At 42.4% G+C, this 14,503-nt stretch overlaps 1 protein-coding gene across 2 annotated transcripts in view; it reads left to right on the top strand.

Moving 5' to 3' along the window:
• The window catches only part of CAPN10 (calpain 10), a 40,501-nt gene extending 28,072 nt beyond the window's left edge, over positions 1 to 12,429 (top strand). For both annotated transcript variants that reach the window (XM_075861865.1, XM_075861864.1), the window contains exons 10-13: positions 2,921 to 3,170; positions 3,584 to 3,771; positions 3,955 to 4,000; positions 12,096 to 12,429. In XM_075861865.1, the coding sequence (XP_075717980.1) occupies positions 2,921 to 3,170; positions 3,584 to 3,771; positions 3,955 to 4,000; positions 12,096 to 12,122 (511 nt within the window). In that variant the 3' untranslated portion in view covers positions 12,123 to 12,429. The remainder of the gene's footprint in view (positions 1 to 2,920; positions 3,171 to 3,583; positions 3,772 to 3,954; positions 4,001 to 12,095) is intronic.
• Positions 12,430 to 14,503: the final 2,074 nt, after the last annotated feature.

Raw genomic sequence — 14,503 nt, 5'->3', positions numbered from 1 at the left:
CAAATTTAAATGAAATTCATCCGATTTTAAAACTGACAGGGAAAAAAACGGGTCAAAATCGGCCGTTAAAAACGGCAACACGGCCCGGAACGGAATCGGAACGGATGCAAACCGGCTGGGAAAAACGGCCGATTTTATCGGCCGACTATCGGACCCTGTCGTGTGAATGAGGCGTTATTCACACGACAGGGTCCGAGTGTCGGGCGATTTGCCGTTTTGCATCCGTTTCGGGCCGTGTTGCCGTTTTTAACGGCCGATTTTGACCCGTTTTGCATCCGTTTTTTTTCCTGTCCGTTTTAAAATCGGATGAATTTCATTTGTATATTTTTTTTTACCCACACCACCCTCTGTAGATACTGCCACAGCCCCCCTGTAGGTAGTGCCACACAGCCCCCCTTGTAGGTAGTGCCACACAGAACCCCCCCCCCCGTACGTAGTGCCACACAGACCGCCCCCCCGTAGGTAGTGCCACACAGCCCCCCTGTAGGTAGTGCCACACAGCCCCCTTGTGCATAGTCACCCCCCCTACTTTCCTGTAGGGGACGGCTTCATATATGGACAGTGAAGTGAGGGACTTCTCCTGGATCGAGATGCCCGGACACAGCGGTGGGGATTCCGCTTCAGAAGTCCTTGACGTCACTGTCCATATATGGACAGTGAAGGCAGGGACTTCTCCTGCAGCGGATTCCCCGGCCACATCGCCGGGGATTCTGCTTCAGAAGTCGCTGACGTCACTGTGTCCATATATGAACACAGTGAAGTCAGGCACTTCTGAAGCAGAATTCCCGGGGATTCCGCTCCTAAAGGGAGCAAAAAAATACCCTCCTCCTCCTCCTCACATGCACTTTGCAATAGGAGGAGGAGGAGAGAGTGAGCGATGGAAGACATGTCCGTCACTTGGAGCTCATTCCAAGTGATGGCCGTGTATTACCCGGCCCCATAAACTTCTATGGAGGCCGGAAGAGCGGCCAAAAATAGGGCATGTCCCATTTTTTGATGGCCAAGTTTCCCGGGCCGTCAAAAAATCGTTCCTTTTTGAATAGCCCCATTTGGGGTCTATTGTTCCTACTGCGGCAGTGTGACGGCCGTTTTTTGAACAGCCATCACACGGCTGGGAAACCCTGTCGTGTGCATAAGGGCTTAGGCTACAAAGAACGCCTTAACACAGATTGAGACAATCTGAGAATTGAGAATGGCAATGAGCCTAAAAATATGTTTTAAAAAAGCTGTATTTATGTAATCTTTCCTATTTTCTGAACAAGGCACTTTGCTGGCTCCGTATCTGGCTGGTGGGCGGACGCAGCGCCGCACCACGTGATGGTAATAAGCCAGTCTAAAGACTCGAGTTGCAGCAGTGTTTTTGAACAGACATACACCCATTCTAAGAAAGTGCACATAAAAGTCTTTGTTCGCTGGTGAAAGTAAATCAATGCCAATTAAGCTGACCGCAGCGCTGTGTCCACCTCGGCACCGTTACTAAGGTGAACACAAAAAAAGGAAGAGACCTTTAAACAGCAGGTGGCGCTCAACACGTGTTTTTTTTGTTGAATATCTCATAAAATAGGCTTTTTAAGTGTGAATTGTAAATAGACTCAGATTTTTTTGCTTAAAGGGGTTTTCCCATGAGAGACATTTATGACCGCTCTGTGACCCGCACCTATCTCCTAAACCCCATTCAGCCGCTCTGTGTTGCGGCTGAAGGAGGTGAATTGCGAGCATTTAAAAGGTTATATGGTCAGGAGTTACAAAAACCAAATAGCTCGCTGAGTTACGCTGTTTTCGTAAGTCCCATAGGAGTGAATGATCGTTACGGAAACTTCGTAGCTCACATGCTACGCTGCTTCTGTAACTGACATTCACTACTATGGGAGTTACGGAAACAGCATATCTCAGCAAGCTACACTGTTTTCGTAACTCCCGACCATATAACCAGGAAGTGGCCGGGATGTGGCGAGAGCAGACAAAGCTAGAACGGGGTTTAGGGGGCCCCGTTCTACAGATAGATGAGGTGGGACCTGCATCTATCTGACATTCATGACATATCCTGTGGATATGTCATAAATGTCTCTCATGGGGAAAACCCCTTTAAATCAAAGAAGAACAACAATATTTCTCGCGGGACAACCCTTTTAAAGGCTTTTTTTTTTTTTTTATATAAACAGGTTAGTCCGTGTGTTTGGTGTAACTTTATAAATCGTTTTTATTAAAAATTAGTATTACTTTTTGAGATACATCTGCTCTGTATTCTCCGTACAGAGCAACTGAAGGTAGCGCTACATCTTGTTGCTGTCCGGTCCGTGGAAGTGACGGGTTCAGTGTTTGTGGGTCAGATGTGATGGATAACAGGTGGATCCTGCGTGTCTAAGTTCATAACTTAGATGTGATAGATTACAGGTGGATCGCAGGACCCGCTGACACTGAACCAGTCAGGTCTGCGGGACTGACATATTCAGGTAATAGCAAAGGATACAGCTGCTCTGTATAGAGAATGCAGAGCAGCGGTATCTCCAAAAAGTTAAATTATTTTTTTATAAAAACTAATTATAAAGTTACACCAAACACACTGACCTGTTTATATTAAAAAAAAAAATTGCCCTGCAAAGGTGTACGTAGCCTATTCTTATCTTTACGTAACCGATTATTAGCACTATCAACGAGAGTTTTATCACTAGTCATTCAGTCGCTATATCTATTTACATTAAGCAACTATCGTTAATGCTTTTGCAGGAAAAATTATTATTTTCATAGAAAATAGTCTCACTTATATACTTATCACTCTATCATTCAACTATTAAAAAAATTATAGGATGGGCAACACTTTTCCAGTGTCTATATTTCACTTTTTGTTTCAGCAACTAGAATCTAATCATTTTAGGTTAAAACGTGAGCTGATATATTTTTTTTTACTCTTCTGATTAAGGGAAATAACCTCCAATCCGCCTTTGGAGTGGGCAAGTAATGATATGATGCCAGGGACATGGGAAACACAGGAGCTAAAAGGACAGTGGAAGAAGAGTAACAGTGCAGGTGGCAGCAGGAATTTTCCTTCTTACCATCTTAACCCAGCCATTCCTTTTTGTGTGCCCACTAATTCCCAACTGGTAAAGTTTACACTTCGGCAGCACAATCTGGAGAATTCGTGCCACGCCATTGGTTTTCATGTGTACTTGGTGAGTGTCGTATGTTGCCTGTACTGTAAACTTACATCTAAATTTACATGAACTTAAGTATTAACAGCTGGCAATGTCAATACAGAATTAATAATTCACTGGTCCCATACATTTAGAGAACATCAAAGGAACATATTCCTTAGTTTGCAGATATGTATAAGTATAGTGCTCACACTAATGTTAACATTTTGGTCCCTGTAGATCTAATATTGGGGAGCACCTACTTCAGTCTGTAGGCTGTAACCCAGTCACATACAAAGATGGTGAGATTCTGACTGCCCCTAATAATAATAATCTAATCGTAAATTGCTGTTTAGGTAATGAATTGCTTAATGTAGCCTTCAAAGTACTAATACAATTTAGCTTTTATAGGTTTAAAATGTACATTTTAGTTTTTTTAAATTTTTCTTTAGGTACCAACTGATGGCAGCCTCTCCCCATTTTCACAAGTACCATGTGCCAGCTGTATTCCACATAGTCACTCCTTAGAAGTATCCCAAATCTGTGATCTTGCCCCTGGACAATATATTGTTGTGCCTTCCACTTACCTTCCTGACCAGGAGTGCACATTCTCTATATTTATCTCTACCCTGACTGAGAGGTAAGTTGTGCATGTTACCCATTGCTAGTAAATTCTTTGTAATACACCACATTTCAGCACATTTCTTTTTATAAATGCGCCCGCCAGAGTGTGATAAACACTGAACTGGGGTGCTGTTATGAAAAGTAATGTTTACACTGGAGGTTTTCTTTTTTTTATATCTTAACTTTTATGTTTATTCAGAAAACCTATCCAGAGCGAAGAGACCCTAGGCCAGATCCTGAAAGAGGTATGAAAATAAGTAAAAGAACAATTTGCATGTTTTTTGCCAGAATGAGGATTCATTTAAATGGGTTATCCGACCCCATACAGTTTTTCAAATAACATACATGGCTACAAAATAACAAAAAAGTAATAATCACCTCACTGATCGCTCTCGTGCCAATGCTTTCCTAGTTCCCTGCCAATCTGTTCTTCGGGCTTCAGCGATTCATTTATTAGCTTGCAGCGGTCACGTGTGTTGTTACAACGCTGGAGCCAGGTGAACAGAAACGGGTTCGGGACCAAGGAAGTGTTGGCACGGGAGCCGCAGGTTTTTCAATTTCTGGACAAAAAAAATGAATACGAAATATACCACTGAAAATGCGAGTAAACATGTGTGAATCCAACCTTAAAGAGGCTCTGTCACCACATTATAAGTGCCCTATCTCCTACATAAGGAGATCGGCGCTATAATGTAGGTGACAGCAGTGCTTTTTATTTAATAAAACGATCTATTTTTACCACTTTATTAGCGATTTTAGATTTATGCTAATGAGTTGCTTAATGCCCAAGTGGGCGTATTTTTACTTTAGACCAAGTGGGCGTTGTACAGGGGAGTGTATGACGCTGACCAATCAGCATCATGCACTCCTCTCCATTCAGTTCCTCAGCACATAAGGATCTAGCAGGATCCCTATGTGCTGTCTTATACTAACACATTAAAGGAACAGTGTCACCAAAAAATTTTTTTTTATATCCGTTTTATGTTAGGGTTTTATTAAAAACGTTTATGTTTGTGTGTTACTTTTTTCTATTTTTACACTTTTTCTTCCCTATGGGGGCTGACATTTTTTTTTCAATTTCTGTATGTGTCGATTAACGACACATACAGACATGGAATACGGCAGCTCCAGTCCCATAGGGACTGCGAACGGGGCCCGTTCCATCCACTATGGTGTACGCCGTGTGTGTGGGAACGGCGCCATTTTCCTGTGGACCGGAAGTCGCGGCCGGACAGTAAGATTACTACTTCCGGTCGTGGCTTCCGGACTTGTGCACAGCAGACGGAGCGGACGGACCGGAGGGAGCGGCGGCGACTGGAGCAGGTAAGTGATTTCTATGTATGTTCGTGTTTCAGTGTGTGTTTACTAGTGTATGTAAACCTTCCACACTGTGTGTTAGCTCAAAAAATGGCGACACACAGTGTAGGAGGTTAGACCGTTCAAACCCCTCGTTTCTCTCGGCACTAGCCAGGATAAAGGAGGGGGGGATTCTGAGAGCTCACTAGAGCGAGGGATTTTTTTCCCAATTTTGCAGCATAAAGCAATGTGGTTGCTTTACCACATGCAATGCTGCAATTTTGGGAATTGCTCCATCTAGTGACCAGTGCTGGGAAATATTATAAAATGAATCCAATTTATAATATTTCCTGACTCGTGAAAAAAATAAAAAAAATTAGAACAATGTTTAATCACCTACACACTAATTGTTTAACTAAAAAAAAAAAAACATGTTTTGCTGGCAACACATTCCCTTTAACAATACTGAAGTGTTTAGACAGTGAATAGACATTCCACGGGATGTCTATTCACAATCTCTGCACTTCTTTACTCTGTCTGTGGTAGTTACAGCAGAGGAAGCGTGATCTTGCGAGATCTCACTGTAAATGACAGTTACAGCAGAGGAAGTGTTATCTCATTGTAACCTACCATAGAAACCGTAACGAAGTACAGAGATTGTGAATAGACATCCCATGGAATGTCTATTCACTGTCTAAACACTTCAGTATTGTTAATGTGTTCGTATAAGACAGCACATGGTGATCTAGCAGGATCCCTATTCGCTGAGTAAATGAATGGAGAGGAGTGCATGAGGCTGATTGGTCAGCGTCATACACTCCTCTGTACAACGCCCACTTGGCCTAAAGTAAAAATACGCCCACTCGGGCATTAAGCAACTCATTAGCATAAATCTATAATCACTAATAAGTTGGTGAAAACCGATCGTTTTTTAAAATAAAAAGCACTACTGTCACCTACATTACAGCGCCGATCTTCTTATGTGGGAGATAGAGCACTTATAATGTGCTGACAGAGCCTCTTTAAGAAGATATATTACTGTGTATACGGCTCTGTTTACACTGGCCTCACGGTTTCCATTTTTACGGTAACTATGTCAATGACAGGTTCATTAAAAGCTGGACGACCACCCACCGTATATATGCGGCATGAAGTGCAGGTGCTTAAAGCCTGCGCCTTTTATATAAGGCACAGGTTTAAACTGTCTGCCCGACCGATTGGGCAATTGAATGTCTGGTGCCCAGCAGTCTGACTGCTGGGGACACTGGAGAGATGACAGAAGCGGTTTTCACCGCTTCAGTCTCCTCTGTTCTCCGATACAAAGCACACAATAACTGCTGTGGCAGCAACTCTTCCTCTATTAGTCCCAGCAGTCACGTGATGGGTTATATGATTGCCGGGATGCAGGTAGTAGGAAGCTGTTGCTTGGTATAACGAAGTATTTAGTAACTCCTCTTACAGGCTATACCCCACAGACACAGTTCAGTTTTAACTTCCAAGAAGTGGAATCTGCCTGACAAAGCATATTCTCATACCACTCCGCTCGATCTTATGTACCCCTTTCTGAAGAAAATCTCTTCCAAGTGGTCGAAACTGCCAGCCGTGGACCCCCCAGTATCTCGCTTAATCAAAACTTCTACTATCCCCATGGCAGATGCAGTATCATTAAACAATCCACCGGACTGCCGCACTGACCCTAGAAGATAACGTTTTTTCAGGCCTCCTCCCCCCCCCCCCCCCCCCCCCATAATTTTTTTTGAGTCCACTCCTCCCTGATTTCCATGCAAGGTGGCCTCATTTTTTCAGTCAAGACTTTCTGCAACATCAAGGCCCTCAGACCAAAGATATCAATGTTTTTACTTCACCCTCTTTTACGTTCCAAAGAAGGACCGATCAGTTCACCCTATTTCAGACATCAAACGTCTAAATTCTTACGTCTGGGTCTGTCACGTCCGCACGGAGTCCCTTTGATTGGTAACTGCTACTGTTTACATATGGCAATTATCGGAAACGCAGGGCAGTGATCAACCGATGAACGTGTAAACGCGCATTCATCAGCTGATCGTATCGTTTTAAATACTGAAAATATGATCATTGTCGACATCACAGGGAAATGCGCTGCCGACATGATAATGTATGGGGACGAGCGATTGGAGTAACGAGCGCACGTCCCCATACTGGCTCCTTGTGAAAGGAGCAAACAAGCTGTCTCGTTGATTGGCGCTCATTTACACGCCCATGTAAAAGTCTTCCTGGCTGGAACGATGTCTATTTACTCTCAAGACACTTCAGTAACGTTAATGTGGGTGTAAGTGACGATGTGCTGAGTACATGAATGGAGAAAAGCGTATGATGCTGATTGGTCCGCGTCCTACACTTCTCTTTACAACGCCCACTTGGTCAAAAGTAAAAACACGCCCAGTTGGGCATTAAAAAAGGCATTTGCAGAAAGCTAAAATATGTCATAACTTGGTAAAAATTTATTGTTTTTCTAAATAAAAAACACTGCTGTTACCTACATTACAGCGCGTATCACATTATGTAGGAGATAGGGCACTTTATAATGTGTTGACGGAGCCTCTTTAACCCCTTCCTGACATTTGTCGTAAGTATACGTCATGGAAAGCCAGTGCTTCCTGCAAAATGTCGTATACTTACGACAAACGGGAAAACAGTTATAGAAAAAAATGAGAACGGTTTAAAGTAAAGATGGCTGCTGTTCATAACAGCAGGCCATCTGTACACTATGCCCAGGGGGGTGTCGCCTTCCCCCTGCATCGGCGTTCGCCGCCATTGGCCGGTCAATTCAGACCGGCCGTTTGCGGCTTTAGCCAATTACTGTGCCACAGGGCACAGTGATATGGTGGTGATTGGTGCTGTCTAGGACAGCACCAATCACTACCATGTTCCATGTAAAAAATGGCGGTGATGCCAGCCCCCCGATCGCTACGCGACGAGGCCTTCTGTGCTGCGATCCTGCTGTGACGTCTTCATCCGACTGCTTCCTGCTGCAGAGTGAACCGTCATCATCATTATCTGTGCTGCTGCATATTTTTTATTTTTTTTTAGCAGCAGCACTTGTTTTTTCCTAAACTTCTTATCCCTGTACCCTCCCCCTCTTTCCCTTTTTACGTCCTGCGGCCGCTGAGTGCGGATCAGTGACCGCCATCACTGACCGCCAATTTTTGGCACAGGACTTTCTTTTCTTTGTATTTTTGCATCTCCCTGTGTGCGCCTTGCGGCCACTGAGTGCTGATCAGTGACCGCCATCACTGATCAGCATCCGTGGTAATTTTTTTTGCCGCAAGTTTTTTTAATTTTTTGCCCTTTTTTATTACTGCATCTTTTTTTTGCGTGCGCCCTGCGGCTACTGAGTGCTGAGTCTAATAATCAGCCTCAGTGGTAATTTGTTTACGCAAGTTTTTTTTGTCTTTTTTTTTTTTTTTTTTTTTTGCTTTTATAAAACTGTAAAAAAAAGAAAAAGTAGCATTAGAGTAGCAGACGATTACTGACGTCCGTTTTGTAAAAAAAATATATAGCAGAAGTTATAGCTATATATTTTTTATACAGTTTGAATAAATTTACATCTTATAGTCAGCGTCCATTTAGTGACGGACATTCAGTTCGTTCACTAAATTTTTGACAGTGTAGCGACAGTTTTAGTATAAATTTATATCTTTTAGTCAGCGTCCGTTTAGTGACGGACATTCAGTTTTTTTTTTTTTAACTGAAGTTCGTTCACTAAATTTTTGATAGCGTAGCGACCGTTTTAGAGTAAATTTACAGCGTTATAGTTCGCGTTAGTTATTTGTTAGTGTCAGGTAGTCAGGAATTTTTCTTATTTCTCCTTTTTTTTTTTTTTTTTTCAATAAATTTAATTAACACGTGTAAAAGCACAACACACACAACCACCGCTATAAAAATAAATTATTACATGTGTTGAAGCACTACATACCCCCCTAATAAAAATGTCCCAATCATCCCAAAGGGTCTACTCAGCCGAGGAGGCATACGCCATCCTGGCCTCTGACACTGAATCGGCCAGCGAGGGAGAAGAGGAAATTGCCCCATTCCTCTTGAGCTCCTCCTTATCATCCTCATCCAGAGATGAGGAACCCCCACAAAGGCGCCCCAGTACATCAGCTCAGGCAACCCCCAAAATTAGTGATGATATGTGGAACCCACCCCCTGAAAATTATGAGCCTCACATTGGGGATTTCACAGGGAGCTCAGGAATTCCGTTAGAGACTGCAGGCCTCACAGAAATTGACTTTTTCAAGGTCTTTTTCTCTGAGGATTTTGTTAATTTAATGGTGGCCCAAACAAATTTATACGCCCAGCAATTTTTAGCCCAAAACCCCACTTCATCATTTGCTTGGTGGACCCCCATAGAGGCAGCAGAAATGATGAAATTTTGGGGCCTTGTTCTACATATGGGCCTAGTAAAAAAGCCAGAGATTAGGCAATACTGGAGTGCGGACATTTTATACAGCACCCCATTATACCGCATGGCAATGACCCGGACACGATTTGAAATTATTCTGAACTTTTTGCATTATAGTGATAATGCACAGTGCCCACCCCGTGATGACCCCACATACGACCGCCTATTCAAAATCAGGCCAGTCATTGATCATTTCTGCACCAAATTTCCTGAAGTGTACACCCCTGAAAAGAATATAGCAATAGATGAGTCTCTTGTACATTTTAAGGGTAGACTAAAATTCCGCCAATACCTGCCAAGCAAGAGGGCGAGGTACGGAATTAAAATGTACAAGCTGTGCGAGAGCAGCTCAGGGTACACCTACAGGTTTAGGGTTTATGAAGGGAAGGACACCAGGATAGAACCCCCAGAATGCCCCCCTGTCCTGGGAGTTAGTGGGAAAATAGTGTGGGATTTGATGCACCCACTGCTGGACCAGGGTTATCACCTTTACGTGGATAACTTCTACACCAGCATCCCACTATTTAAATGCCTCTCCACCAGAAATACTTCAGCATGCGGCAAGGTGCAAAAAAAACAGAGGCCTCTCTAAAAATATGATTGGGCAACCATTAAGAAAGGGAGAAAGCGGGGCACTACACAGCGATAACTTGTTGCTGGTCAAGTATAAGGACAAGAGCGATGTCCTTATGTTGACCACAATACACGGTAGCGGCAGCACCCCTGTACCTGTCCGAGGTACCACCACAATGACCCCCAAGCCAGATTTCATCCTCGGCTACAATAAGTACATACACTTCTCATTGTTCCAGCCCAGCTTCTTTCACTGCACAATCTCACTGTGCTGTGGATCATGCTGGGCTGGAACAATGAGAAGTGTATGTCACTGATTGGTCAGCCTCATACACTTCTTTACAACACCCACTTGGTCAAAAGTAAAAACACGCCCAGTTGGGCATTAACTGGTTGCCGACACAGGACGAGTATGCTCGTCCTGAGCGGCGAGCACTTCGCGCATTAGGACGAGCATACTCGTCCTGTGTGACAGCCGTCCCTGCGCGTCTGTGCCTGCGATCGAGAGCGGGGCAACGGCTGTAATACACAGCCACGGCCCCGCTCTGACAGCGGAGAGAAGAGAAACATCTTCTCTCCGCTGTTAACCCTTTGAACGCCGCGATGACAGCTGATCGCGGCGTTCAAAGAGGGGGGACTGCACATTGATCGCGTCACAGAAAATAACTGTGACGCGATCAAAGCCCACAACTCGTATGGCCAGACAGCCCAGGGTCCAGTGAAGGACCCCAGGGCTGTCTGAACCTATTTCCTGTTGTTAGGGCATACTGAGGTATGCCCTAACAACTGCCTGTGTACAATCAGTACACAGGCTAATGTACTGGCATATAGATCTATGCCAGTACATTACAGTTACAAAATAAAAATCAAAATGATAAATCCCTTTATGGGATTAAAAAAAAAAGTAAAATGAATGTAAAAAAAAAATAATGGTAAATAAATAAATAAAAAGTAAATAAAATACACAGAAACACACATTTTTTATAATAAATCAACTTTTTAAAATATAAGTCCCAAAACATGAAATAATATAGACATATTTTATATCGCCACGACCGTAACAACCTGTACTACAAATGTATACCATTATTTATTATGATCGGTGTATGGTGTAAAAAAAAAAATATTAAAACTGCTGCACAACTGCTTTTTTTCTGCATTTTAATCTAATTAAAAATTTATAGAAATTAAACGATAATGTATTTGTACCAAAAAAATGGTACGTACATAAAGTACAACTCGTCCCGCAAAAAACAAAGTCTCATACAACTACGTCGTACAAAAAATAAAAGCGTTATGAGCGTCGGGATGCAAAGAGGGAAATGTAAAAAAAATTGCTCTGTCCTCAAGGCTAAAATTGGCCGTGTCCTTAAGGGGTTAAGAAACTAAATCTAAAATTGCTCATAACTTGCTCAAAAATGATCGTTTTTCAAAATAAAAACCACTGCTGTTATCTACATTCCAGCGCCGATCAGATTATGTAGGAGATAGGGCACTTCTAATCTGGTGACAGAGCCTCTTTAAAGTCCAATGTGTCACGAGAAAACAATCTCAGAATCGCTTGGATTGGTAAAAGTATTCCAACGTTATTACCACATAAAGTGAAACATGTCAGATTTGAAAAATGAGGCTCTGTCAGGAAGCTCAAAAGTGGATAAAGAGGGAAGGGGTTAAGAACGGTCACATTAGCTTACCTTTTGTTACTGCTTCTCCTACTGCTGAATTGGCTCAGTGTTTGGGTATATCCTGTTGGAGGAGTTAACACTTTTAATACTTCGTGTCAGCCTCCTAGTGGCAACAACATATATCCATGGTGTCTGTCTCTCCTAATGAACTGGACAAGAAAAGGGTTTTATGATGATTACTCAAAAAATTTCATTATTCCCTGTCGTCTGCATATTTAAAAATTCCCAGTGTTAATTCTGCTCCTAGTGCCTCGATAAAAATGTAAAAATATGTAACTGCTTGTGTATATTCAAACTTTTGTTTATTTACAAACTTTCTATTTTTGTCTTCCTAATTTCTAGGTTTCCGTTATATCACTGATGAAGTAAAAGTAGGAAAATCCATCTGTGAATGATGTTTTTTTGTTTTGTTTTTTCATTTTGCTTTTTCTAAGCAAGATGACCAAAAAAAAAGTTCAATTTCGGGCAACATTTTTGTAAACTGACAGGGTATTTAGCTGATCACAGGACCGGTTTGGCACTAACCCAGAACTTGAGGTGAGACTGCCATAAAAATATAAAACAGCTGCTATTAAAGGTGATTTTTGCTGTTTCTATGTTGTTTATACTTTAAGTGCTATAGATCTGAATAGTGTACTGTGATCATACAGTAGAATAAATTGTATATTTTTCTATCTGTCCTGTCATTGTCTTTTCCTTGCTTTGTAAAATTGATATGATTTGGGGCACTACTTTTTGCCAGACCATAAATGGTTAAGTGTCTCCTTGACACCTAATTGTTGATAATTTCTCCAGAGGAAGGTTACTGTATACTGACTTTATACTAGGGATGCACGATGCATCGAAACTTAGATACTGTTTTGATACCGTGCATCCCCAAACGGTTCGATACCGTTATTTCATGTATTTCGATACTTAGCTGTGCGGCCGCACTGCTCAGTATTGTAACACATGAATGTGTGAAACCGCGGCTGTGTGATAGTCATTGCTGCGCTCCTGAGTCCTGATAACAAGTGAGCGGGGTCAGGATGATGCAATGCGGCCGGCGCTGCACTAATGATTACTGGCAATGAAGACAGAACATGGCGGGTGCACTGCAAAACACCCCCATGTTCTGTCTTCAGTGCCTGAATCGCCGCTCAGTACAGCGCCGGCCGCATCACCTCATGCTGACCGCGCGCGCGCACTTCCTGTCATGAGCGGGGCGATGGCTGTATTACACAGCCGCAGCCCCGCTGGCGGAGATCAGAGACACCTCTCATCTCCACCGTTATTCCTGTGAATGCTGCGATCACAGCGGACTGCAGCATTCAGGGAATAATGAGAAGGGATGCCCCTTGGATCACATCACAGGGAATGCCTGTGACGTGATTAAAGGACATACCATATATGGGCAGACAGCCCAGGGTCCATTGTTGGACCCCAGGGCTGTCCTACCATATTGCCTGTTGTTGGGGTATACGTAGGTATGTCCTAACAACTGCCTGTGGATGATCAGTACACAGACTAATATACTGGTGTATATCTGATATATGCCAGTACATTAAAGTTTAAAAAATAAAGTAATGTAAAATAAAAATACACATACACATTTTTTACAATAAACATTAAAATAAGTCTCAATACATAAAATATACACATATTCGTGGCCGTAATAACCTGCACAACAATTTTATTTGCATCATTTATGATGTATACGCTGTAAATAAAATAAATACTGCTTTCTATAACTTATCGTGGGGCACGAGGTGTGATGAATTTAACCTCCATGTGCCTCACATTAATAGTAATTAACCCCATTATGTACCTTACACATTAACACATTATGACTGAGAAACATGATAGGGTTAATTATTAGTTTTTTCATTATCAAAGCATTTTTTATTATAAAATAAACAGAGCATATAAAACATTACACAAAATTGCAAAGATTGGCACATAGTGCAATACAAAAGTCAAATTTCAAGAAATGGTACAAAAATATGAGTAACAGCAGAAGGTAGCCTCCTGAACATCAAAGTAATATGAACTACATAATAAAACCTAAAGGTGAGTAATAATATCATAACTACGATAAAGGTAGTGCAATATGTAGGGAAACCAGTCCCAAAGGCAATAAGTATTGACACGCTTAAGTGCAAAGTCTAACACGAAGTTACACAAGACAACGAAGGGAAACACAGACGGACAAAAGCACACAGAATTTGGCGAAACGAATGTTCAATAGAGGCCATCTAACCAGAGAGGCATATCAGGACCCCCCTGGAATTCAGACCAAACTGACCAAGTTCGAACAAAAACCTCGGGCCTACCACGATCAGCAGACATTAACTCCTCCATTCTCATAATCCCATTCAATTCCGTTACCCATTCCTTCAAGGAAGGCACGGTACTGGACTTCCAATGACGTGGAATAACAGTTCTAGCTGCAGTCAAAAAAAATGTCTAAAAATCCCAGTTTTGAGGTGTGGGAGTAATCCGGGGACCATGGAGAGCAATCCAACAGAAGGCGAGGCAGGAACGTCAGTACCAAAAAGTTTGTTGCCAAGATTAAAAAAAAATTCCCAGAAGGGACGGAGCTTGGGGCAATCTCACCAAATGTGCAACATGGTTCCAGGAGCCTCCCCACACCGCCAACAAGCTGCAGACACCTCAGGGAATATCCTATGCAAAAGGGAAGGACAGCGGTACCATCTGGTAAGTATTTTATAGTTTTTCTCTTGAGCAATACAGGAAGTCGGTAACTTATG

This window comes from Rhinoderma darwinii, chromosome 4, assembly GCF_050947455.1.
Source record: "Rhinoderma darwinii isolate aRhiDar2 chromosome 4, aRhiDar2.hap1, whole genome shotgun sequence".
Lineage (NCBI taxonomy): Eukaryota > Metazoa > Chordata > Amphibia > Anura > Rhinodermatidae > Rhinoderma > Rhinoderma darwinii.
This window is presented reverse-complemented; position numbering and strand designations above follow the sequence as displayed.